Source organism: Electrophorus electricus, chromosome 10 (genome assembly GCF_013358815.1).
Source record: "Electrophorus electricus isolate fEleEle1 chromosome 10, fEleEle1.pri, whole genome shotgun sequence".
Taxonomy (NCBI): domain Eukaryota; kingdom Metazoa; phylum Chordata; class Actinopteri; order Gymnotiformes; family Gymnotidae; genus Electrophorus; species Electrophorus electricus.
In genome coordinates, this window is record NC_049544.1 from 5414023 (window position 1) to 5437844 (window position 23822).

General features: G+C 43.8%; 1 protein-coding gene across 1 annotated transcript; it reads left to right on the plus strand.

Annotated features, from left to right (window-relative positions):
- The first annotated feature begins 5594 nt into the window (after window positions 1-5594).
- On the plus strand, window positions 5595-17949 carry skap2 (src kinase associated phosphoprotein 2). The gene is made up of 12 exons (XM_027000050.2): window positions 5595-5695; window positions 6177-6282; window positions 6405-6430; window positions 7363-7443; window positions 9527-9607; window positions 9828-9911; window positions 10132-10256; window positions 10402-10465; window positions 10575-10691; window positions 10972-11046; window positions 12714-12829; window positions 17369-17949. Exons 1-12 carry the CDS (start codon window positions 5656-5658, stop codon window positions 17459-17461), a joined length of 1008 nt encoding a protein of 335 aa, XP_026855851.2. The 5' UTR covers window positions 5595-5655; the 3' UTR covers window positions 17462-17949.
- Window positions 17950-23822: the final 5873 nt, after the last annotated feature.

The following is a 23822-nucleotide window of genomic DNA, read 5'->3' on the forward strand; positions in this document are numbered from 1 at the left end:
AGAAGCATTCAGAGCCCTGTTTGTGGAAATGCCCCGACTGCAAGCGCTGCAGTGATTGCAGTTGCTTTGAAATAGCGTTTGTTTATATTCGCAGTCACCTGAAGCGTCCTGCTTTTGTGCAACGCACCCAATTGAGTCGTTAACTTGTTAAAATCCATCGCTGTAGGTGACGTCAAAGGCACTTCTATAATATTTAGTGTGCTTATGTAGTGTTTTCATTAAACATATTCTTAAGTGTATTTCCTGCAAAATGAGCACAATTACATTTAAATATAGTTCATTTACTTTTTTTTGTGTGTTGGATATTAACATGTCCCACAGTGCTTTGCAGCTGATGCAATAGTCCATGTGACCTCAGTGATACAATTTATTAAAACACCTACAATGACTGCTGCTTCAGGGTAGGCTGAGTTATCACTACCCATGATGTGGTTTTAATATTGATATTGTGTCCCAATATTAATAGAAGGAGAACTATGAGTAGCCTATTGAGTATTGCAAACTTTTATTCACAATTTGTCTGTCACCATATTTGTATGCTTATAGTTCACCCAGTCTGTTCCCTGCCAGTGAACATTTTAAATCCAGAAATAAATAAACTCTACCTTTTGTGGCATTTTAAGTTTCATTATATTGGGAAGAAACAAATACACTGTAAACTGGACTAATTATAAGCTTTCACCCACTGGGCATTGAACTAAAATCTGGTGGCTCATCAGTATTATGGATATATTTGGACAGAGATTTGGATATTTGCATTAGTTAGGTTACTCAGCTGTATTACTCTGGGTAGGAATAGACTATCTGAGCAGATTTAAAACAAGTGCACTTACACTTAAGAATGGTTCAAATCTAGACTGGAACAAGGTTGATATTTCAGACTAACCATTGGTAAATAAGCTTCAGAGCTCCAAAATAGCCCAAAGCACACTCAGGCTAAACTGCAAAAGATGTGGTTAACCCCACTGCAAGAGAATCTAGAATCTGAACTTTAAAGATTTGAATATCTGGTTTTGCTTTCGCTGATAACAACTCACCATCTTTCTTGAATTCATGTGTAAATACAAGGCATAATGATGTCTTGATTGATAGTAAGAACATCTGATTGTGAAACTCAACCATAGCCAATACTCATCACAGTTTATTAAGTCTCTTTCCAGCTACACTGTTTTTCATTAATGCTATTTTATGGACATTTTCAGCTGTGTAATGCCCTTGTTATGTCTATTAGAGCTGGCCATAAAGTTTGATGGTCAGATCTCAGACACAATATCCCTTGAAAGCACAAGCCACCGTGTGATGTAGACCATGAGCGTGACATGCATAAAGGTCATTATAAGTGACTCAGATTCCAGTTTTATCTTGGAACATTTGACCAGTGAATGCGACATGTATATATCCTCCAGTTGCTTAGCGATATGATTCTGAGCATCTTCATTGGCCTGTGCATGGGTGTGAGTATTTTTGATACCTTTAAGAGTCAAAAGGCATTATCAAGACCTTGTTCCATGTGCAGGAGGTATAAAGCCAGATCAGTGCATAATTCCTCCTGGTAACAGAAGGGAAACCCCACTGATGTTCCACCAAGATGGGCTACTGCGCCTATATAGCCCTTAAAACCAATATGGTCAGCCTTTGGCTGGTTTCCATAGAAACATGGCATTTGTTTTTTTATGGTCCTTTTCCTCATTCTCATGTAACCTTGGCTTGCCAACGGCGCTGCAGAAAACCACCTTCATTATTTGATAGAGCATGTCTCGGTCTGAGTTCTCGAGTTCCCCCTACCAAACAGGGATGGTCGTCAGGCTTTAATGTTTTTGGCCAGCACATGCAGTAGATCTGCAAGCAGTAGCTGATATTAGCCTGTGTACCCACACTAAGATCATTAGTAAGCAGATAGATTCTACATAGAAAGCATTTGTCGTGAATGTATTGTGCTATTATATGTAACTGTAAAGGAATTAAGAGCATACATACACACCTTCTTACCATAGTCATGTAGAAGTAAGATACTGACTTGGGAACAGTCACAAACAAATTGGCTTGATAGCAGTGGCCTATTGCAGTGTTACATTTACGGCATAGTTATGGGCAAATTGTGTATTGTCGCTGATTAAGTTGAACCCAATAGCAGACACTGTGTTTAATATCAGAGAATTCAAGTGTGGGGTTTCAAAGATCCACAATTGGAGTCACATTTATGTGTATATCTGCAGCACCGAGGAACCTCTAGAGAGACACCAATTAAATGAGACTGTGTGTGTGTGTATGTGTGTATGTATGTGTGTGTATATGTATGTGTGTGTATGTATGTATGTGTGTGTATATGTTTGTGTGTGTGTGTGTGTGTGTGTGTGTGTGTGTGTGTGTGTGTGTGTGTAATGCCCACAGTTCTGCAGAGCGATGAGTCAAGCCACATTTGTATCAGTCCAGAAGTGACCTAAAGTGATGTGCTTGATCTCACCGAGGATGAATATGATGACGATTAAAGGTCAATTTTTCTCTCTCTTCAGCTGACTCTTCTCTCTGCTTCATTTTTTAAGAAGTTGACTTCAAAAGAAAGAGTTGAAGGTTTCCATGTAAGCTAATTCTAAGCTATTTGAAAACAACACCTGAGCAGCCTAATCTTTTAAAGGCCAAGGGGCAAAAAGTGCCCTCACATCCACCACAGAGTTCTTTCACTGTACCCTCCAGGCAGGTGCCTTTACAGTGGTAAGTGCTGTTGGTCACATGCTCCCTTCAGGCTGATCAGATGTTTCTGATGCTGGGCTGAGCTGTCTGCAGCACACCCCAGGTCATGTTCGTTAGCTACATCTATCCTGCATAGTGTTTTGCAAACTAAATGCATTTGATGTCTATACACATAAAGCAATCTTGATATTGTTGGGCTGCAGCTATTTAAACATGCAAAACCTTTATTGCTTTTGAATACTCCTTTCAATTATTAAATGAATCTTTTCAGACATGAACACAACAGCGGTAATACTACTATTTTGGTAGTTATATAACTTGAATTGCAATATTATAGTAGTAATGAATGGCACAGTGCTTCATTTTGCACAGGTCACAGGTTCAAATCTCTTCATGGTACATCCTGGCAAAGTAGATTGAATGTCAGAGGCCCGAAAGCTTTAATATCACAGTGGGTTTTTGGATAAGGTATGCCAGCATAACAAACCCTCCAGTTTAGAAGACCGTTCACTATCAGTTGCTGTTCTTTACATGTGTCCTATGAAAGAGTTTTATCTGACACCATGAAGATTCCCCCTATAGGGGCAAACTGAAAAACTTCTTTTTTTCAGACAGCCTTGTAGACTCACCAGCCACATTCTTAAAAATGCCTTCCTACGTTGATTCATTCACTGGCTATTTTATTAGGTCATTCTTACATGTCCATTTTATAGGTGTACAATGAGAGACCCATTTATTACAATGCACAGTTGTTGTCAGGCATATCTATCCCAGGATCGTTGCTGACCATGTATCGTTTGGGTGGCAGTGATTCCGAACACAGCAGTGGAGGCAGTGGCATGGCAACGGGAGTTGCGCTGATATGAACGAGGCACAGCAGGGATGCTGGAGTTTTTGCATGCAGCTGTCACACTGGTCGAGGACTGGCCCGGCCCCCGAAAATACCCACCCAGCTGTGATCCCGTGGTCAAAACTGGCCATTGACGAAGAGTCGGAGGACAAATAACACAAACTGTGCATGGCAACAGGACTATGGTCTCCAACTATACACAGTACAAGTTCCTTTACATCTTGCAAGGTGATTTCCAAATAAATGTTTCTTGTATTTTGCAACTGAAATATGAATACTGCATAATCCAGCTTCCAGAAGACTCAGACAGCAAAGCAATAGTTTAAAGCATTATTAAAAATATGCATGTGTCAGAAACAGTGGAAAAGACACAGGGTAACACTTAACAGTATCCATCATATCAACATAATCATAGAAAACAATTGTGGCAAGATAGTGAAATTTGTGATGAAATATATGAAATCTGCTTAGCATATCATTGTACACAAACATTATTTTTATACTCAAATCTTTCTATCTACTTTAGTAGAACCCTCATGCACTGAAGTGATAAAGTTGTTTAAGGTGAAAAGTAATATAGGGTAAACAGCAAGAAAATAAGTTTTTATGCAATCCTTCCTGATTAAAATCCTGAAAAATTCGAGGGTTTAAAATATAAACACACACAAACACATGCACATATGCCCGACAGACACACATACACACACACACACATCCACATTCCTCCCCCTTAGGTCGGTGCCAGAAACTAAGACGCGTGAACTGAGGTGAGTCCAGATCAAACAGGGCTGTCTCACAGGGGATGAGATACGAGTGTGCTGCCCTGTTCTTCTCAAGGTCAAAGGTCACACCACCTCTCCTCTCCCCCTGCATGCTGGATGGAGCTGTAGCCAGGTCAACTGAGGTTCATGCACTGCTGCGCACTGCTAGAGCAGAGGGAACTCCAACTCTCAGTACATATGGCACGCGAGCACTTTCGACATTGCATTAACTCTTGCATTAACTCTGTAAGTTAATAGGGTTTTTTTTCACTTTGCAAAAAGTTACTTTTCTGACATGATAAAGTTTTCTTTATAAACCTGTGCCTGGTATGCAAATAAGGATCCAAGCCCCTTCTATCTGCTATCAGTGATGAGTGATTGTGTTTCGTGGTGTTTATCTCAATAAATGTATCTGCACCTGAACAGAATATTCTGATTCAAATTCTTCTGCTTTCCTGAAATAGATAGATAGATAGATAGATAGATAGATAGATAGATAGATAGATAGATAGATAGATAGATAGATAGATAGATAGATAGAGAGAGAGAGAGAGAGAGAGAGAGAGAGGGGGGGGGGGGGGGATTGGGTAATGACACAATACAGGTCTCCTGGCAGTTTGTCTGGGGCTCTGTACACAGCAGTAATCTCTGTGAAAAACTGCAGGACCAGAGGCTGAGAAGGAGTGAGAGGGGAGCCCCAGACAGAGGAGCTGGGCTCTGTGTATGCAAGCCCTGCATCTTCCTCAGTCTTCACCGGCCTCTCTGCTTGGGCTAAGAGGGCTCCTCTGAAAACAACGAGGCAGCAGCTTCTGGAACAGGCTGCTCAGAATCCTGTATAAAATATATGGAGCAATTGTTGAAATAGTTGCAAGGCAGCAGTATAATATTCATAGTTTTAATGATAAAATAAATGTTCTTCTCGTATTTTTTAGAGAAACATTGAGATGTCTTAGTAAGACAGATATTATCTGCATATGTATTTTATTCTTTTGGAGCTTTCCCCCGTGACCTTTACTCATGCAAAATCACTGATAGTCACTGACACCGAAGGAGATTTTGCAGATAAATTAATATGAATCATCTCGATGATTATATGGTACAGACAGCTAAATTATCCAGTCACGCACGAATGATAAATTATTGTCCCCCGTGGGTACGCCGTGGGTTTTAGAGCCGTAAGTGCGGATGTAACCTAAAGCACACATGAGGACGTATGTCCTCGACATTTTTAAACTGAGGTGTTAGTTTTAACACACGTCTGCTTCCGTGTCCTTCAACCAGCCCACTGGAAACTTCCGTGTTTCGAGGACTACAGTGGCCGGAGAGCAAACAGCGCCCAGTGTCAGACTCAGAATGCGCTCTATCCCGGAGGATTTAATCGCACTCGTCGCAGGTATCGGTCTGTCGCAATGAACAACAAAGCTGCGAACTATTTACCACATTTCTAATCCTCTTAACCGTAACGATAGAGACGCTTACGTTTATTAGTATTTTGGGGGCATTGAAGAGGAAGTTGAAAACATTGATGGATGATGTGTGGAAAGACTGCTAGAAGACAAAACAGACATGTCGAAAGTTCATAATCCAAACAGGACCTTTTACGTTTTATATGATCTGGCTCATAAATTAATTGTGGTAGGGCTTTAAGTGGGAGTAGCTAGTTAACATACCTTTTCAGAGCACTTTTAAATCGTGTGTGGGTTTGAGGGTACCCTGGAATCAATGGCTCATGATCAACTTTGCTTCCAGCTCTAGAGGCTCTATGTATCCACTATGTGCCACTTGGTGGATGGCAAAATCAGTCCTTTTAATGGTCTGAACGATGGAGTGTTAAAAGAAGAAAGCTATATTTAAAGGTTAATCTGTGTTCTCAGATTTTGAGACCTACCTGACAGAAGTTCTGAAAGGTGAGAATTTGAGTAAGAAGGCTAAGGAGAAAAGGGATGCCTTTATCAAGAGGATAAGAGAGGTCAAAGCAAGGTATGGGCATCTGTGCTGAAGTCTTAACAGTTTATAGAACGTTTTGCAAAGAAATGTGTATGTATGTGTTGCAAATAACGTAATTTAATTTCCAAATATCCCCCCCCCCCCCCTGCCCCCAGTTATTTGCAGGATTTCAAGGAAAAACGTAAGTTTTCTGTTGTGTGTGTTAGCGTTTGATAGATCAAAGTCGGGGGAGCGGGTACACATTACAGGAATAGAGAAGTTGAAATCTGCTCTCTTAGGCAACATGCACTACTGTTAGTTCTCCACTCCACAGCACTACACAAATTACTCTTTGTGTCCAAATACAAGTACAATCCAAATATATATAAAGTAATTGGTATTAAACATTATACAAACCATATGAATACTGTTAGTAAACTATACTTATTAATTCCTCTACTTAGTAGAGGCACATTTTCATCTTTAGGCGAGACCATCTTAGATGTCTAGAGGAAGCTGAGAATTATATAGACTGCAACTGAAACTCACCGAGCTGTGTTCAGGAAATATAATTTTGTGTTCCTAAACACAAAGGTCTGTTCCTTATTGACCTCTGAAATTTGCTTGCAATTTCATATGCTTTCATGTTCTTTTTATGGGAGGTGTATTTTTAAAAAAATATTTTTTGTAAACTGAATATTTTTCTAAACTTTCCTCCCATGTCGTAAGTTGGCAGTAAGAGGAAAGCTTTAATTGGTTCCCAAGCATTGGTCTATTTGCACATATTTCCATAAACAGGTTACCATAGCTTCCTGAAATATTCTTACTCCTCACAGCATGAAAAGTCTGGTGTAACAGGTGCACAGTTTCCCCTCAGCTGATATTTCACTATACAAAGTATATGCAAAGTGTTGTGTCTTTTGTATGTCAAAGTTATTTCGGTCGATCACCATTCTCTATGGAACACCAGTTTAAGAAAATGAACACCGTGGGCCCTCTGGGCGTGACGTTCCCGGTGACGTGCCAACAGAGGTGATCGCTCACACCTTGTGTGTGTGGCTATAATGGGCAAGCTGGTGTGGGGGCTGCTGATGTCCTGTTGGTCCGTGTGCTGATGAAGACTTTGTCATGTAGGGGAGGAAGAGGGAGACGAACCGGAGGACGCAGACAGCAATAACGATGGTGGGGACCGGGACGAGGAAGCTGCGTACGATGGTGGGTGCTGCGCTGCTCGAGTCCGCAAACTGTATTACTCGAGATCCCTCCCCTTACATATACAAGCATTATTGCAAAGTTTCCTATATGGACTTCATCAGGCCCTCATGCGCCCCTGGTCATGGGTAACATATGGCACAACTGTGATTCGAACACAAAGTAGCTGCTTTCCCCTTTAACCATTTTTCTTTGGCAAAGACTATTGTCCATGTAAACAAAAGGATTGGCTGTCAGGAGCAGTACAAACTACAGCCACCAGCTTCAGTTTATGCCAATTAAAAACATTCGAACCCGTAGTCCATCAGAGCTGAGCAGTGGGCTTAATTATGTCCTCCAGCATCGCACCCTATTAACTACAAGGTCTGTCCTTTTCATTGATGTGTACTTACTTCTTTCCCTCTGTCTTTGAGAGCTGTACATGAGCTGAAGCGACTGTTGAATGGGCGCTGTAGCCCAGCAACAGGACCGGGAATGGCTAAAAAGCCCCGGCGTCAGAGACTGACCGTTCCTTTTGTCCGGGCACCAGTGCTTTATGACATGAACCTTAGACAATGCCGCCCACAGCCAATGTCATTTCAGACCCCCCCCCCCCCCCACTTCCTTGTTTTATTAGTCGCAGCTAAGAGGACCCTTTTGAATGAGGCTTAACCAAGAAAAAAAACAATCAGTATATCTAACACTTTTAAAATCAAGGTGCACTTCTTATCACATGAAGGCTCGGACATCCCTGGCTGGTGTGTGCGTGTGTGTGTGTGTGTGTGTGTGTGTGTGTGTGTGTGTGTGTGTGTGTGTGTGTGTGTGTGCGCGTGTGTGTGTGCGCGTGTGTGTGTGCGCGTGTGTGTGTGCGCGTGTGTGTGTGCGCGTGTGTGTGTGCGCGTGTGTGTGTGTGTGTGTGTGTGCGCGCGCGTATGTGTGTGTGTGTGTGCGTGCGTGTGTGTGTGTGTTAGTGCACCATAGGTTTTACTGCCCCGTAGAACTGGGGTGTTTTATAGTTCTTTTGCCCTCAGTGTGCTGATAGCACAGCTGCTCTAGCAGTGAGAGGAAGCTCTCAGAGCCAGTACTGCTTTTCAGGAATGAGCTTAAGCAAATGTGGACAGCACACTAGGGAAAAGTAGAACTTTATTTTCACTTGGCTCCTGTCCTATCAAAATGGAGACTCATCTGTCCTGATTAAGCACAGGCTGTCTAAAAGATCGTCCTTTGCCTAAAAGGGAGTGTAGTTTATCGTTTGTTCCTGTTAGAAGAATGTCCTGCAATAGTCCCATTAAGAACTCCTTTGGCAGGTTCCATTTGGCAGGCCTGTTATTGTTGCTGTCATCGTCGTCCTCGTCTTTGGCCCTGCCTGAGACCGAGTGCGTCAGCTACTTAACGGATGTCGCTTGCAGAAAACTTGCCAACCACTGCTCACACATGTCATCAGCGCTGCAAACTGAGAGTGCCTGCTTTTTTTAGATTTCAAGTGAAGTCTTCGGGCCCCAGATGGACAGAGACATGAACAGAAATCGAAAAAATGAACCGTGCATGGAAGTTTAGTTGATTTTGAATGCATTAAATGAAAACATCGATAGTAGTATGCAAATGACTGAATTTTCCTACGGGTCTGGTATGCTTGGTCACGTATCATATTCTCTTTGGTTTGATTTGTAGTATAGTTCTCCTAGCCGAAGGCCTGTTTGTCCTGTTCACTCTCTATGGATATATCTCATGCATCTGTCAACAGCAGTGAAGAAGATGTACAGAAGGGGATTCATAACTTATGTTATCTCACTCACGCAAGTATATACAAGAGGGATTGCAGCACTGCCCAGTTTTGCAATGCAAACAAAGGATGCTTATTTGCTGCATTCTAGTGTATCATGCTTCTCTGTGGAGTGCTTCCCTATCTGATGCATTCAAATAGGTCAAAACAGTGTATATGATTGAGTGTTATCGTTTCCATTCCGTGTATGCCTTTGTTTAGAAAGCTTGAAAGCAGTTTTCCTAATGCCTGTACAGGTTTCGCCAGGTTTGGGTACTAAAAGCGGTGAAGCCAGCCCAAATGCCCTGTACTAGTCCCTAAATCAGGTGTGTTGGGCTTCTTCAGGTGTTCAGCAGGCCCCAGCTGTGGCTGCCCAAGACCTCCCATCTGTCTTCAAGAGTGGCTACCTGGAGAAACGCCGCAAAGGTGGGCAGTGCACCCCCCCCCCCCCCCACACACACACACACACACACACCTTGTCTGTCTTCTCATTTTGCCTGTAACTGTTGCCTTCTCAGTTTACCTGTATCATGTAACCATTGTCTTCCATCTGAGTCTAACATGTAACCAGTGTCTTCTCAGTTGGTCTGTAATGTGTAACTTTTTCTTAGTTTGTCTGTTACCTGTAACATTTGCCCTTTGCCAGACCACAGCTTCTTTGGTCCAGAGTGGCAGAAGAGATGGTGTGCGCTAAGCAACCACACGTTCTATTATTATGGCAGTGAGAAAGGTGTGATCATATTCATTTTCATGTGTTTCTTTCCAAAAAAAAAGATAATAATAATAATAATAATAATGTGTACTAGACATTCAAATGTTTGGACAAAAGTGACATTTCATCACTCATTTTAACTGACTATATCAACAGCGTTGTTGCGGTATAGTGATCAAATGAACACTTATACACTTCACATGTATACTTCATACATAATTCTGATATATCTCACCAGACAAGCAGCAGAAGGGAGAGTTTAATATTGACGGCTACGCTATCAAAATAAACAACACCCTACGCAAAGATTCTAGGAAGGACTGTTGCTTTGAGATATCTGCACCCGACAAACGTGTTTACCAGGTGGGTTTCATTTCCTGTGCTCGATTAAAGCTCACCTTCACTTCGCCTGTGTAAACCTAGCGTAGGGTTCTCTCAGTGGTGGTGGTTGTGGTGGTGGGGTATTATTATTCTAGCTAATCATTACTTGTCTGCTTTCTCTTCCTAGTTCTGTGCCTCCTCTCAGAGGGAGGCGGAGGAGTGGGTGGAGCAGATTGGCTTTGTGATGAAAGGTGGGACCATTGGTTTTGTCCGTGATTTTTGTCCCCGATTTTTTAATTCCACAAGTCCAATAGGAACGACAGCGAACCAACTCATGCCCTTATCTGCACTCACGCATAGACCTGGAAGGCATCATTCCGTTGGAGGATGAGGAAGAAATGTACGATGACTGCTTGCCCATGAACCCAGCCGCCATGTCTGAGCCCACTGACGACGACATCTATGAGGAACTTCCTGGTTTGATATTTCACGTGCTTGCTCTGTTTAAAATGATGTTCATACAGCAAGGGAGGACCCCCAAATAAATGTCTTAAAAGTGTAATGCGACTGGATAGGAACAGGATTGCGAGATTATGACCAAATGAAAAGCACTCCTCCGAATCCAAACAAATACTCATTGAACGTTGCACTGTATGATTGATATGATTGTCTTTTGTATGGGAAACTTGGAAGGGGAATTTTTTTTTCCCCCTTTTGTGTTAAACTGACGTCTCATTACCTGAACTTTCTGTCTCAGAGGACGAGATGCCTCAACCTATTAAACCAACACCTGAGCCGGTCAGCAAGCCTCCTCCTCCAGGTCCAGGCACAGGTAACTCCAGGGAGGTCGGCGGTCCGTGCTGGGCTCCTCTTTCTCTGGGCTCCCGCACACCTTTCCTGCCCCTTCGCACGCAGACATTCGTTAGAGATCCGGCCTGGCCGCTGCCCCTTCCGCTGGCTCGAGAGGGTTACGGGAGGGTGTGGGTGGATTGCGTGCTCTAAGCGGTGGTGGAGGGGAAGGTGTGTGTGTGTGTGTGTGTGTGTGTGTGTGTGTGTGTGTGTGTGTGTGTGTGTGTGTGTGTGTGTGGAGGAAGATGAGGGCAGCCTTTAAGGACAGCACCAGCCTGCTGTCAGCACTGCAGATGATGCTTGCAAACTAAGCACCACAGTGGTACACCTTATCGGTCTCTATGTGGTTACTGTTTTTTCTCGTCCCCCTTTCAATTTTACTGACCTGGTTTATTGGGGAGTGGTTTTGAATCGAGTTTGGCACCTAAAATACATGAGCTGGAAATTGTGGGTGTGGTGATCTGCTCTGGGGCTACTCCCCTTCTCTTTTCGTGCGGTTTCCCCGGGCGGGAGCGGCGTGTGCCCCGCCGAGTGTTGGCCAGCGGGCGCTGGCAGGAAACGCGGAGCCGGGGCTGCCAGCGGCGCGCGCAGGGGCCCTCCCTGGCCCTCTGCACTCGGCTTGCAGCACAGGAAGTCCTGCTGACAGGGAGCCGCGGCTCAGGCAGGATCTCGTGACAGATGCTTCGGAAGAGGGGCCAGCCTGTGCAGCAGAGCCGAGCGTGAAGTTGGGGAGAGGGAAGAAAAGGGGCTTACAGCTACTGCCATAAACCGCACTCGATGGGGTTATGTGGCACAAAGCAGAAGTTCTTTTCAGGCAAAGTGACACAGCTTAGAAATTGACAGCGAGGCATCTCTCTTCCAGTTTTGGCATCAGCGAATGATTTTGTTTTTGTAACAGTTTTATCTTGAGCCACAGGTGCCTGTAAGTCTGCATGGCTGACTTACAGCCATTTCAAAACACAAGGTGAAGCAAGTATGCTTCCTTGGAGTGAAAATGTGCAAGACCTGACATGTGGAAAAGATGCACCGTCATGTTCACTGTTACTATTGAGCACAGTTTGGAGTCTATTGGTGTTGAGCAATTGCATTTTAGATGATTACCAGTTAACAGAGTATATTTATATTCTAAACATTCTGAAAGCATTCTCTGTTTGCATGGTTCACATCAGTGTTTGTCCAATGATCCCTAGAATTGTAAAATACTTAATGTGTGGTTTGAAATAATTATTTTCCTTCATCTTTTTAAGATCTATAATTCAGCCGAATATAAATTTGAAGTGACTGATTTTAGTAGACAGCATGACAGTGAGTGGCTCAGCTAAGACTGGGACCGTTCTGTTCTGACCGTTCTTTTCACTTCCTCGGCTACAGTTTCTGCTCTCTGCTGCCCACTGCTGGACGTTTTACTTGATATGGCAGAAATAAACACAATACTGCCACGTTATCGCTGTGGACAGCTGTCTATATATATATATATATATATATATATATATATATATATAATATTGAGGCTTTAGAACTGTCCCAGGTTTTACCATGACATCATGGTTCATCTGTGTTTTCTAGCCCTCAGATCTCTTATTTGGATCTTTCATTAATGTTTCACATCTGAGCTGATTCTGTGTAAAGGTTTTCTCTTTTTCCACCCAGCCGTAAATAAGAACACGGACTACGCAAACTACTTCCAGGGATTGTGGGACTGCAATGGGGACCAGCCCGACGAGTTGTCCTTCAAGAGAGGAGATGCCATCTACATTCTCAGCAGGGTACGGGAGCAGCTACAACAGCTGCAAAGTTCTGCACACACCAGAAACCTTACATTTTTAGAAGCAGAAAATATTACAGGAAGTAGCGGCGATTGGTCAGAGATTAGCGAAGATTGGTTAGAAGTGGTGTTTGTGTGTTGCGTGATCACCCGCGGGGCGCACTGTTTGACCTGCCAGGTCCAGTGCCTCTGGCCAGGAGCAGGGTTGCAGTCTGGCTCACTTAGATGAACCTTCTCCCAGTGTGCAATGATGGGATTAGTGTTGTCACTACGGAAACGGTTTTAGTGTTTTTGGCTCACAGCGCAAAGGCCTGGCAGCCTGTAGCATTCTGCCACCTTCGCGTCTCCCTCCATCAGCTGCGCGCGAATCTGTGTGTCTGCGCACACGCGCAGTGTCCTGTAGGGAGGCTTGATGCCATGTTTGGTTAGGGCTATAGTCCACAGACCTTCAGCAGAGCTCTGTCCCACCTCTCACTAGTTGTGCTGTTAATGCCAGTCTGTGTTCTCAGGAAGCTACAAAATCCACCTCTAGATTTGCACCAGGTGTGCTGCAGAACAACTTCCCATACCTGTCAGTTGTAATGTGCAGGCCAGCTGTGTAGAGCCTGGCTGTGAGGTTAGGACTTGCTAAGAGGTTTAGATAGATAATCTTCATATTAACTTCATTTAAAGTCAGGCTGGCTCCCTGTTCCTAGAAACATAGCCTTCTGTTTATGGAAATGCTCTCTGTGTATGAAGTTGTTAAATTCAGCTCTGATTTAATATTCTTAATGGTCTCTATTTGCTGATTCTCTCTGTTCATTTCCTCATTTCCTAAGTTGTAGACAGAAGGCGTTCTAAAAAGGTAATGCGCTGGGTTGATTTCACATGGAAAGCCTTGTAGAGCTGAGGCATTGTAATGCCCTGTGAAAGCTTAAATAGTGTTCTCAGTCCATTCACATTCTCCAAGCGCTTCTGCAGGGGAGACAGACGGCACATATTAGCCGTCGCTGTAAAACGAGATAATGTATCATCACGAGAAGTGCAGATGACAACCCATTTTCAGAAATGTCGAAAAATCCATAATTCTTGGTGGAGATTTTATTTATATATATATATATATATATATATATATATATATTGGGAAATCATCACGTTACATTAGAAGTCCGTAAGCTGCCTGAAAGTGACAGAATGTAAGACTGAATGAGGTGCAGGATCTGTCTTTAGAAGACCACGTCTGCCACCTGGTGGCTGCGAATGGTATCGACGCATTTCACAGACTGAAGAACCGTCAAGGACACCTTTTAGTTACATGATATAGTCTACATTTGAAAATCAAAATAATGATAATTTATTCCATGGAAAGGATGCAAAATGAAATGTCATTTAAAAAAAAATGTTCTTTGACTTACTGTGAATTTTTAAATATTCTAAGCACGCATCATAAACACGTCTGTCTTTTTTGTTCCTTTAGCCACATAAGAAAGGTGTGATTGTTTGCTCGCTGGGGCTGTGGTTGTTCTTTGCTGTTTGTCTGCTGGGCTGTGGCTGTTGCTGCAGCCCTTTGTGCTGGAGCCCCTGCCCCCCAGCTCCGGCCCTGGCTTTAGTGTCCAGCTGTGTCTTATAGGCAATTCAGGGCAGTCTGGAGAGCAGACTGGTGGGGCTATTAGTGGCCAGGCTCCTTCCCCTTGGCCATGCAGCAGCTGTGGGACTCCCCTGCCCCCTCCCCACTATTAGCCAGGCAGACCCACAGCCCCTCTGAAAGGGTATTGACCATCAGACCAAGGGGAGGTGTCTGGGCCCTAAATCACACAGACAGACATGCCTGCATACACACACAGTTAGAAACGCACGCACACGCGCATGCACACACACACGCACACACCACACACACGCACACACCACGCACACACACACGCACACACACACGCACACACACACACACACACACACACATCTATACCCATACATACATACATACACACCCCCCTCTTTTAAAGGCAAAACCAATATGTAAGGGGAGTGTGATTGCATGTCCAAAGTTATGCTGTGTAAATAGTCACTTTGTAAATGCTGTATCACTTGATCCATTAGGGCGAATGCTGGCCTTGCATATTAATCATTAGCCTTTAAGCTGCAACATCTCTATATGATGTGAGCAACGAATAAAAAATATTCATTATGTTCATAAGCTATTAAAAAGGTGTTGTATTTTAAAATAATGCCTTTAAAACATTTGTCTTAATTATTTTATCTTATCTATCTGTTTATGCATGTATGAAATATGCAATAGTTTATTGGTGTGGATCCATATCTAAAGCATTTTGTACTGTGCAGCAGCCATTAGACACAGACCCCTATGCATTAACTAAACTATGCGCTCCAGAATCATAAATGTTCCATGAGCTGCAAAATTATGGATACACTCCATGCATTGGCCATAAGCCATGGTCCCGCACATTACTGATGGAAATAAAAATAATTGGTCTTTTTCGAGCGTTTATGTGTGCACGTGTGCGTGTGTTTGAGTCTGAGTGAGTGGGAGACACGTAGGTGCGTGGTCCTGCTATTGTGTATTGACTCACTTGTCACACAGGCCTGCTAAACTGCGTGGCCCCTCTTGGACGTCCGCATGCCCGCACTCTCGCATGCCCCAGCCAGCGCTTGATCAGCAGAGTGGCCCCGCGCCACCAATGAGGCCCCTGTCAGTGAGGTGTGTGTGTGTGTGTTTGAAAGGACAGCCACAGGAAGCTTCCCCTTCACACAGGCCATACTTATTTCCTGAGGTACCCGGTGCAGCCTGGATAAGTGGGCTGTACTGTTTATGCTTCTCTGTGTGGGGTCTGTCTCGTGGAGGACACCTCTTCACCGCATAGTCTGGGCTGGCCACTCCCCTAACCCGAAGCTCAGCACAAGATATTCACTTATTTCACATTTGGTTTCACATTTGGTTAGATATGCGTGCACAATTAAAAACAAAAAAGCCCAGCGTTTACACTGCTGTGTCTACTGCTGATCTTAGATGATGGAGAACGGCTTGTTCCCGCTCTCGGCTCATCCTGCAGTGTAGAGGGCCCGGGTCTCCTCCTCCTCCGCTACGGTGCATGTCTGTAAGAACTGTCAGCAGCACGACTGAGCAACCACTCCACTCTACACACCCCGTCATGTGCCGGGACGCACACCCGGAATCGCTTAGGTCCGTCTGGTTCGAGCGGAGGGCCACGCGGCTCCACGTTTACCTCCTGCGCCGGGGTGATGCAAACCACATACCCCCCCCCCCCCCCCCCGCCAGGTGGAGAGGCGCGCAGATGAATGGGGTGCGTGTCGTGTGCTCCGCCGAGATCAAAGCTCGGCGCATCAGAGAGACGAAGGGTTCGAGACGTCAGGCATCGCCGTGAGGGACGGGCTGCTGCGCGACGCTGCGCGCTAAATAGAGATGTTCGGGGACACGCCAGGCCTCTTGTTGCTGCAGCGCTCACTCGACAGTTTAAGCCTGGACGGTCATTATTCTCTTTTCTGAAGTGTTCCATTTGGAATGTCTAACAGAGAGGTTCACTTGATATCTGCTGAACATCTTCCTCTGCTACGGGTGTGTGAGCCGTGGCCAAAAACGCAAGGCTGTCCATTCCAAATATATTTTACCAGCAGCCTGAATCCTCTTTTGCTCTGGAGCTGAGGTGCTTAGAATATTAGATTAGTTTCGACCGTCGGCTGCCCCACTAGAGTAATAAAAGGCTCCCTGCACGCTGATTGTGCTGGTTGCGAAGCCTCTGGTTGGCCAGTTGCCGTCTCTCTGTCTACTTTATGTGACTGATGCTGAGCAGCTCTGTTGGGAAATGAGGTCCTGGATCCACAGTTAAGCAGACCTAGTTTTGGGGGTCACACTCTGTCTGTGAGGAGCCTGAGACGGTCCTGTTGGCTCTCCCACGGGCGGGCGGTCACTCTATCTCTCCATCTCCAGCCCCACCGCTGCTCCCCTCTGAGGAGTGTCTCTCATTTTTAGCGTCTTTCATTTTAACAGCTCTCATTTCGGCCTCCCTCTCCTTCCTCAGCTGACAAGGTGTCTGTCAAAAACCGCAGCCACAGTGTGTTTTTTGCAAAAGTGATATAGTTGATGAGAGAGGGACTATCATCTTTATCTCCCTCTGCTACATGAGATTGTACAGTGCTATACATCCATCTTAACGGTGTGTCTCTATAGGAAAGCCCCCCACCCCAAGTTGTTCACAACAAATGTGCTAATATAAACTAGTTTTCTAGTGCTGTTGGTGATATGTCTGCAAGACAAGTGTCCTTGAGCAGCTCTGGGAAAGGCAGAGATATAGAGCAGATGGAATATGACTGAAATCGCAGGCGAACTGATTGATGTGCACTGAGACAGTGACGCTCGTTGACCGTTGCCTGTGGGACCTGCCCTGGCCTGGAGTCCCAGCTCTGCTGGCTGGGTCGTGCTGGAGTCTGCCTGTCACGAAGGCAGGGGAGCAGTTCTCAGGGTTGGCTGGAGCACACGACTGCTGGTTTATTTCTTGGTCTTCTCATCCGTGCTCTCTCCTTTTAGGAGTATGACACTTTCGGCTGGTGGGTTGGGGAGATGAAGGGCACGATCGGCATAGTGCCCAAAAACTACCTGACGGAGATGTACGTTCTGTGAGCGGCTCGACGTGCGCGACAGCAGAGTCCTGTGGTGACCCCAGCCTTCTCTCTTGCGTCTCACCACTCCTGAACGACAGTACTGGGAGCACAAAGCGGCCACGCTCTCACACAGAGCCGAAACTGTGGTATACGTACCGATCGCTCCAATGTTACCTCTCTATCACTATTGTAGGGTATGTTTCTGCTCTCACATTCCACATTATTTACAATGTAATTCATGCCAAAAGGCAGGGGCGCCACTATTTATTTCCATACTCTGTGAATTCTCTGTGATGAGACTGTGCCACAACCACCTTTTAGTTTCAAACGTGTCCATGTCAAGTAAATGTTTGTATTGTTATTGAAATTATTCATTTGTTTATTAGTATATCAGCTATATAAAAGTGTAACAAGAGTAGGATGTTTGTGTTGTAATTGTTTTGTATTTAAGTTGTATTAGCAAAAAGAAAAGTAAGGATTGTGAAATAAAGCTTTTTGAAAAATATACATATTTAGTCATACTTTTTTGGTTATGCTAGGAAGTTGCAGGTGCCTGTACAGTGATATTTGAAACTGCCACCAGGTGGCAGTAGAGATTTAAGGTTTTTTGGATGTCATACTTAGGTGAGGATCTCTACTTACATTTCATATGTATAAATTAATTTTACATCATTTAATGTAGATAATAGATTATTTAAAAACAGCACTAAAATACTCAGTGACTACTCCTTTGCCTCTGATGCATGAAATTAAATTTTATCAAATATATTCTTCCGCTCTCCATTCATGCTTTTGATATATATGCTAAAATTAACACACAAGAAAGAAAGCATCTGACCTTTTTATGCTAAAACATACAAACAAATCAAATAGCAGTTATTTAGTTGGGGCATTGATTCTCTTGTGTGGGAGAGATTGGCTTGGTGTACTGGCTTCTGTCTTCATGGTCCATGCGTACTGCCGCACTGACATCCACAGAATGTCTGGGCACTGAAGTGAAAAACTTAATTAAAAACACGAGTCAGACCGTTACCTTCTCAGAATGCTCCCAAATGAATTGTTTCTATTAGCATATTAATTCATTCAGCCGAGATGCCCACAATAAATACTGAAGACATTTTAATTCGCTGATTACATAACGCCGCGATGTATACTAATGCCGCAGAGTTGACGTGCCAGTCTAGGCACTCGCCAGACCTTCCACCTCATTGACGGCCTGACTCCGGCAGCGGTGCACAAAACAGTAAAAACAAAAACTCGGTCTCTGTTGAAATGCTGGATTTATTTTAAATACACATTTTGATGGTGCTTTCTAATTTTACGGCTGCACCTGTGTAGATGATCCTGACTCTGTTAACATGCGCTGTTAACCACTTGCTACAGATGGTGCCTCGCAGTTCCGCCAGTTCACCGTTTGCTTGTAAAATGCACCAGTCCCGACCTGCCGTTTTTAACATCTTCTTCCACAGCGATGATCTCGAATCAGACGCCCTCTGGCTATGCGATCATCTTAATTAGCACACCGTTGAATCGACACCGGCTGTATGTGGCATATGATGTGTGTATATTTGCTCCCGTCGCTGTCAGGACTGGCTGTGCATTGGTTAAACAATGTTATCAATAATCTAAAACACTTTAAACAGCATTCTAAAGCGCAAATTAAGGCTGTTCTTTACTATAATCATGACAATCAGAAAAATGAAAAAAAAATATTTTAATGAGTCATTTGTAACCTGTAAAGTCAGGAAATACTGAATAAATGATATACCCTTAGGTCCAAAGCACACAATTCTGCCTTTCGGGGTATATGCAGGAATTAGCCTTTTGTATTTTATATTTACAGTAGGACATAATTTATTCACTGTGATTCTCTCTTTTGCGATGAACAGGGATTTTTAACTGGGACGTATTAAAGCATCGATGTATTAGGGGGACTACCACCTCCACCATATTTCTTTGTCATTCACACACTTCAGCCCCCTTCTGGTTTAAATCAGTAGATTACATTACATTTACATCAAACATTCCCCGTTATTAAATGCTCGGATAGCAAAGTAGTGTGTTTTGCCTTACCGATAACGGCAGCGGTATTTTACTTCCAGTCGAGCTGTTTGTGCACTTTTGAGTGACTCGTGTTTCCCGTCTGTAGCTGCCACATCCCTGATGAGGACCTTGAGCTCCATGTGATGAACATTATGAGCGCATTACGTGATCAACAAGCCCTTGCCGCGAAAAAAAACGTACACGTATATTTACTGACTTTTCCGCTTTCTACAAAATGAAAACAATGATATAAAGCATTACTGCACGTTTTATTTTTTAAAATTTCATGAATGAAGTAAGGTACGTCTAAATAAATGTAGCAAGTGTAGCATATGTAGCATTTTAATGTCATTTTAATGTAAAAGTTGTACAAAATCAAAAACTAAAATAACGAATTACACAAAAGAGGAAATAGCTGATTTCGTTGTTGTTGTTGCAAGGGCTCAAATCATGACACAGCCAGCACCAATGAGGGGTGAGCATTTTTAGTTTCTCCACGCTCCTTCTTTACCAGGACTTCGATAGAGGTTTATTTTCGCCTAATGTGTCCATAATCTGGCCTTTTTGGCCTTGTGGCCCCACTAGACCTCTTGTTAGGATTCCATATTGTGGTAAAGGCTCTGCTTCTGAAGTGAAGTGAAGTAACTTCAGTTGAGTTCAGCTGAGTTCAGTTCAGTGTTTATGAGTGCTTCTTGTCATTCTCTCTGGCTGTTCCCTCGGTCAGTCTGGTTGTTGCAGAATTTCTAACCTATTCCAAATTGTTTTTCCCTTGTGCCCATTTTGTGTTTTGTTTTGATATAAATTAATTTAATTTCTAAAGCAGTTCTAAAAGCACATTAATTTATGACGGCTTCAAATGCAACATCTTGGAAATAAGTTATTGCAAATGTGCAGAAATACTGTTTCCCATCTCTCTTCTTACTCAGAATGCTTCTTTTCTTACTTAGAAAGTACTGTAAATTATACAGTACCAAACAAAACCTCAACTTGTAGACAATGTTCTCATGCAAATGCTTAACTAAGATAGATGTAGCCAGAATTTCATTTGCATTGAACATTACCTGTCAGAGAAAATCCCTTTGGAGCAGCTGTTGTATTGAAGTTCGGAGATCACACAGAAGACTTTATAGAGAAATGTGCTTAGTCAACTGAAAGAGACTGAATGTATCTGCCAGGAGCCTGTTTCGCAGTGTCAAAAAAAAAGTGAGAGAACAAGAGAGAGAAAGAAGCCGTGAAACAGAGTGGATGCAAGAAACCTGTGCTTGGAGGTGGGGACTGATTAGTATTCATTATACATTTCCTTCCAGTTCCTGGAGACAGAAGAGGAGGGGGTGAGGGGGATCATTATCTGCCCCAGCTTTTTACACGCTCCCCAGTTCCACATAAGATACGCCGAGCAGAGAACAATGCCATTAGGAAGTCTTAAAGAGAAACCGAATGTCCAAACAGAATATTCAGACATGAGTAGGCTTATCGCACACAGAGAACGTGAGTGGACAGGAACATGGTCGTTTTTACCACATTTAATTCGGAGCCTCATGCTTCAGCGAAGGTTAGAACAGTCACTGGCGTACAACGTTGTCTTGGAGCTGGTGAGAGATTCTTAGTTCCTCCTCCGAACTGTTCGCTGCGGCCTTCTTTTATACGACCTGGGAGCGCTGAGACGGCAGATGGGCTGTCCCGCTGCGTGCCTGATTGGAATGCTGGAGCTGGAGCGGGCTCGTTGCACGTTTCCCACCTCATGTCAGCACCAGCCCAGCCAGGGGACCCAAATCCGCCTCCCAGGGGGCCAGCCCCACAGAGCCGGACTCTGCATGGAGGAAGGAGGGACCTGGATGGGGCCATGCGGGGCCAGCGCTGTCTGGGGCTCCTGCCGTGTTCAACATGTGCTCCTTCCAGTGGTGTCGACGGCGGGCCATTCTCTGGAAAGTAGATTGTGAAAAAGCTCTCCTTCTTTCCACCCTATGTAGAGAACAAGGTTACAGCAATTGTCACAACTGGGGCTTGGCTGGTCTGATACAGACTATATGCATCGCACTGGTGGAATAGGTATGTCAGGTAAACCTGTGGGTTGGTATGTGAACGTGTAACCATTTATTGCACATATGGGTCTGCTTTATGTCCTAATCTGAGCTGTTGGTACTAGCCTTGATGTCTAAGCCTTTATTTATGGATATGGCAGGACTGAGGACAAGTAAGTTTGGGGTTAAGGGGAGCAGGATAGGGTGTCTTCATGTCTGCCTGTGATAATATACTGAGCTCCAGGCTGGGGGCTGAGTGATGAGAAACTGGCCCGCTGTCCTCTGGGTGACATTCAAAGGCACTATAAATCCTGCCCTTTATGGTACCAGCTTTGCCATAAATCCCATGGCCTAATTGGAGGTGTAATGAATTACCATAATTAGTCATAGGCGATGTTACATTAAAAGCAGAGTGTGTGTGCTGTAGGGGCCAGTCCATCACGGCAGAGGGAACTCAGGGTGCCTGAATAATAGAGGTGCCCGGAGAGGGTGACCCAACCTGCTGATCTCATATCAGCTTTGTTTTTTCCCAATGATGGATGAAGTTAGCATTAGGATTAAACTACAGCGTTAATTATAGGCTAGATTCAGATTGATGGATATTATGAATCATGCTATCAGTTGTCTGAACTGAACTTCAGACCCCAAATGCAAATCACTGATTAGACACGACCCCATCCCTTGGTTGGCTGCATGTGCAACAGTGTTGAAAAACCTCTAAATCAAAATGTTTCGAGCATTTATTTGTAGAACATATCAACTGGTCGAAATAGCAGATAGATGCAGTTTGCAGACCTTGAATAAGGTAAAGCAAATAACTTCTTGTTCATTTTTAATCAACACAGAGGAGTTCAGAAATTGGTATTTGGTAGAATAACCCCATTTTTCAGTCGCAGCTTTCCTGCACCCTGGAATGCTCTCCACCTTGAAATGTGAATGAAGGGTGAAACAAAATTACAACCAGTCTTTCACTGTGCTTGTTAAATAAGATTTGATTCAGGCGATCACCTAATTAGTATCTCGTTAAGTAGAATGAGGTGCGGCTATGCTGGAACTCAACAGCCACTGGACTGGAACGGCTGCCGTGCGAGTAGACAAGCTGACCTGGCATGGCCTTCTCTTTTTCCCCCTCTGGAGGTCTACGTGAAACCAGCGTAAACTTTTTTATTGCTGTATATTAAAGTTCCAGACACCTCCTGCAGACAGGGGGCAGTGTGGCCTGCCTTTTGCTTTGCCCCTCAGCAAACTGTTTGGTACAGGGAGAACTATGCTGGGCTGTCAGACGCTGTTTGGCTAAGTGTTGCCCCTCAGTTTTATGACACCAATAAATGATTTTGTTAATGGATCCGCTCCCTGTCCTGCGGCTAGCTTTCGGCGGCTCCATTTCTGACTTTTTTATTACGATTTGATCCGAAAATATAAGGCTTTATAGATAAATGCCATTAAATAATTAATCTTGTGGGCACTAAATTCCATTAATGATACCGAAACACCACTAATTAAAAGCCGCAACTATAAAAGGATAAGTCTGATCAGTCAGGGAAAAAGAGAGTTATAGAGGGAAGACAGAAGGGTGAAAGCAAAGCTGGGATCAGCACGCTCAGGCCAGGTGACCGCTAAGGCCTGGGTTTTTTTTTTTTTTTTTTGGACTGCGTAAGTTTATTGGTTAAGCAGGGTTAATGAGTGTATGATGGGAGATAACAGTATGGTTATGGAAGACAGAAATCTATTCTTCAGTTGAAAGACTGCTATAAATCTGGCCTACAGTGGTGTGAAAAACAATTTCAGTCATGCAGCAGAGATCATGTTTTAGAGCCGTGATGTATGGACTGCTTGATTGGGACCAGCAGACGCGTTCTCTTGGACCCCAGGCCAAGACTTCAGCTTGGCCTGCCTGCCACGAAGGTAGAATCGATCAATGCACAGTTACTCAGCAGTTACACAAAAATGAAACAAAATAAGTGTATTTGTACATATGGAATTGCAGTCAAAAATGTGTTTAGTTTGACCATAACAGAGTGCACACAAAGCTCACATATTGCCTTATGTTTGATCATATAAATGATCAAAATTAGCAGTTTGACTTAATTTGTGAGGGTGTGTGAGTGTAATTTTGACACGCACATATTCTGGAATACCAGCAGTGTATTTATTTGGTTTCCTGAGGCATTCCTCAGGGGAAATATATTACTTTTTTGTCAGTGTACCATTAAAGGCACTTTTTCCTTTTTTCGCCACTAAATCTAAGACGGACGCTGCTGAAATGTAAGCAAATCGTAATTGGGGTCATCATCGTCAGACACAGCTCACACAGGA

Coding starts and splice junctions, on each gene's coding strand:
- skap2 (XM_027000050.2), top strand. CDS start 5,656: ATGCGCTCTATCCCGGAGGATTTAATCGCACTCGTCGCAG. Junction 9,912..10,131: donor TTATTATGGCAGTGAGAAAG/GTGTGATCATAT, acceptor ATATCTCACCAG/ACAAGCAGCAGAAGGGAGAG. Junction 10,692..10,971: donor CATCTATGAGGAACTTCCTG/GTTTGATATTTC, acceptor TTTCTGTCTCAG/AGGACGAGATGCCTCAACCT.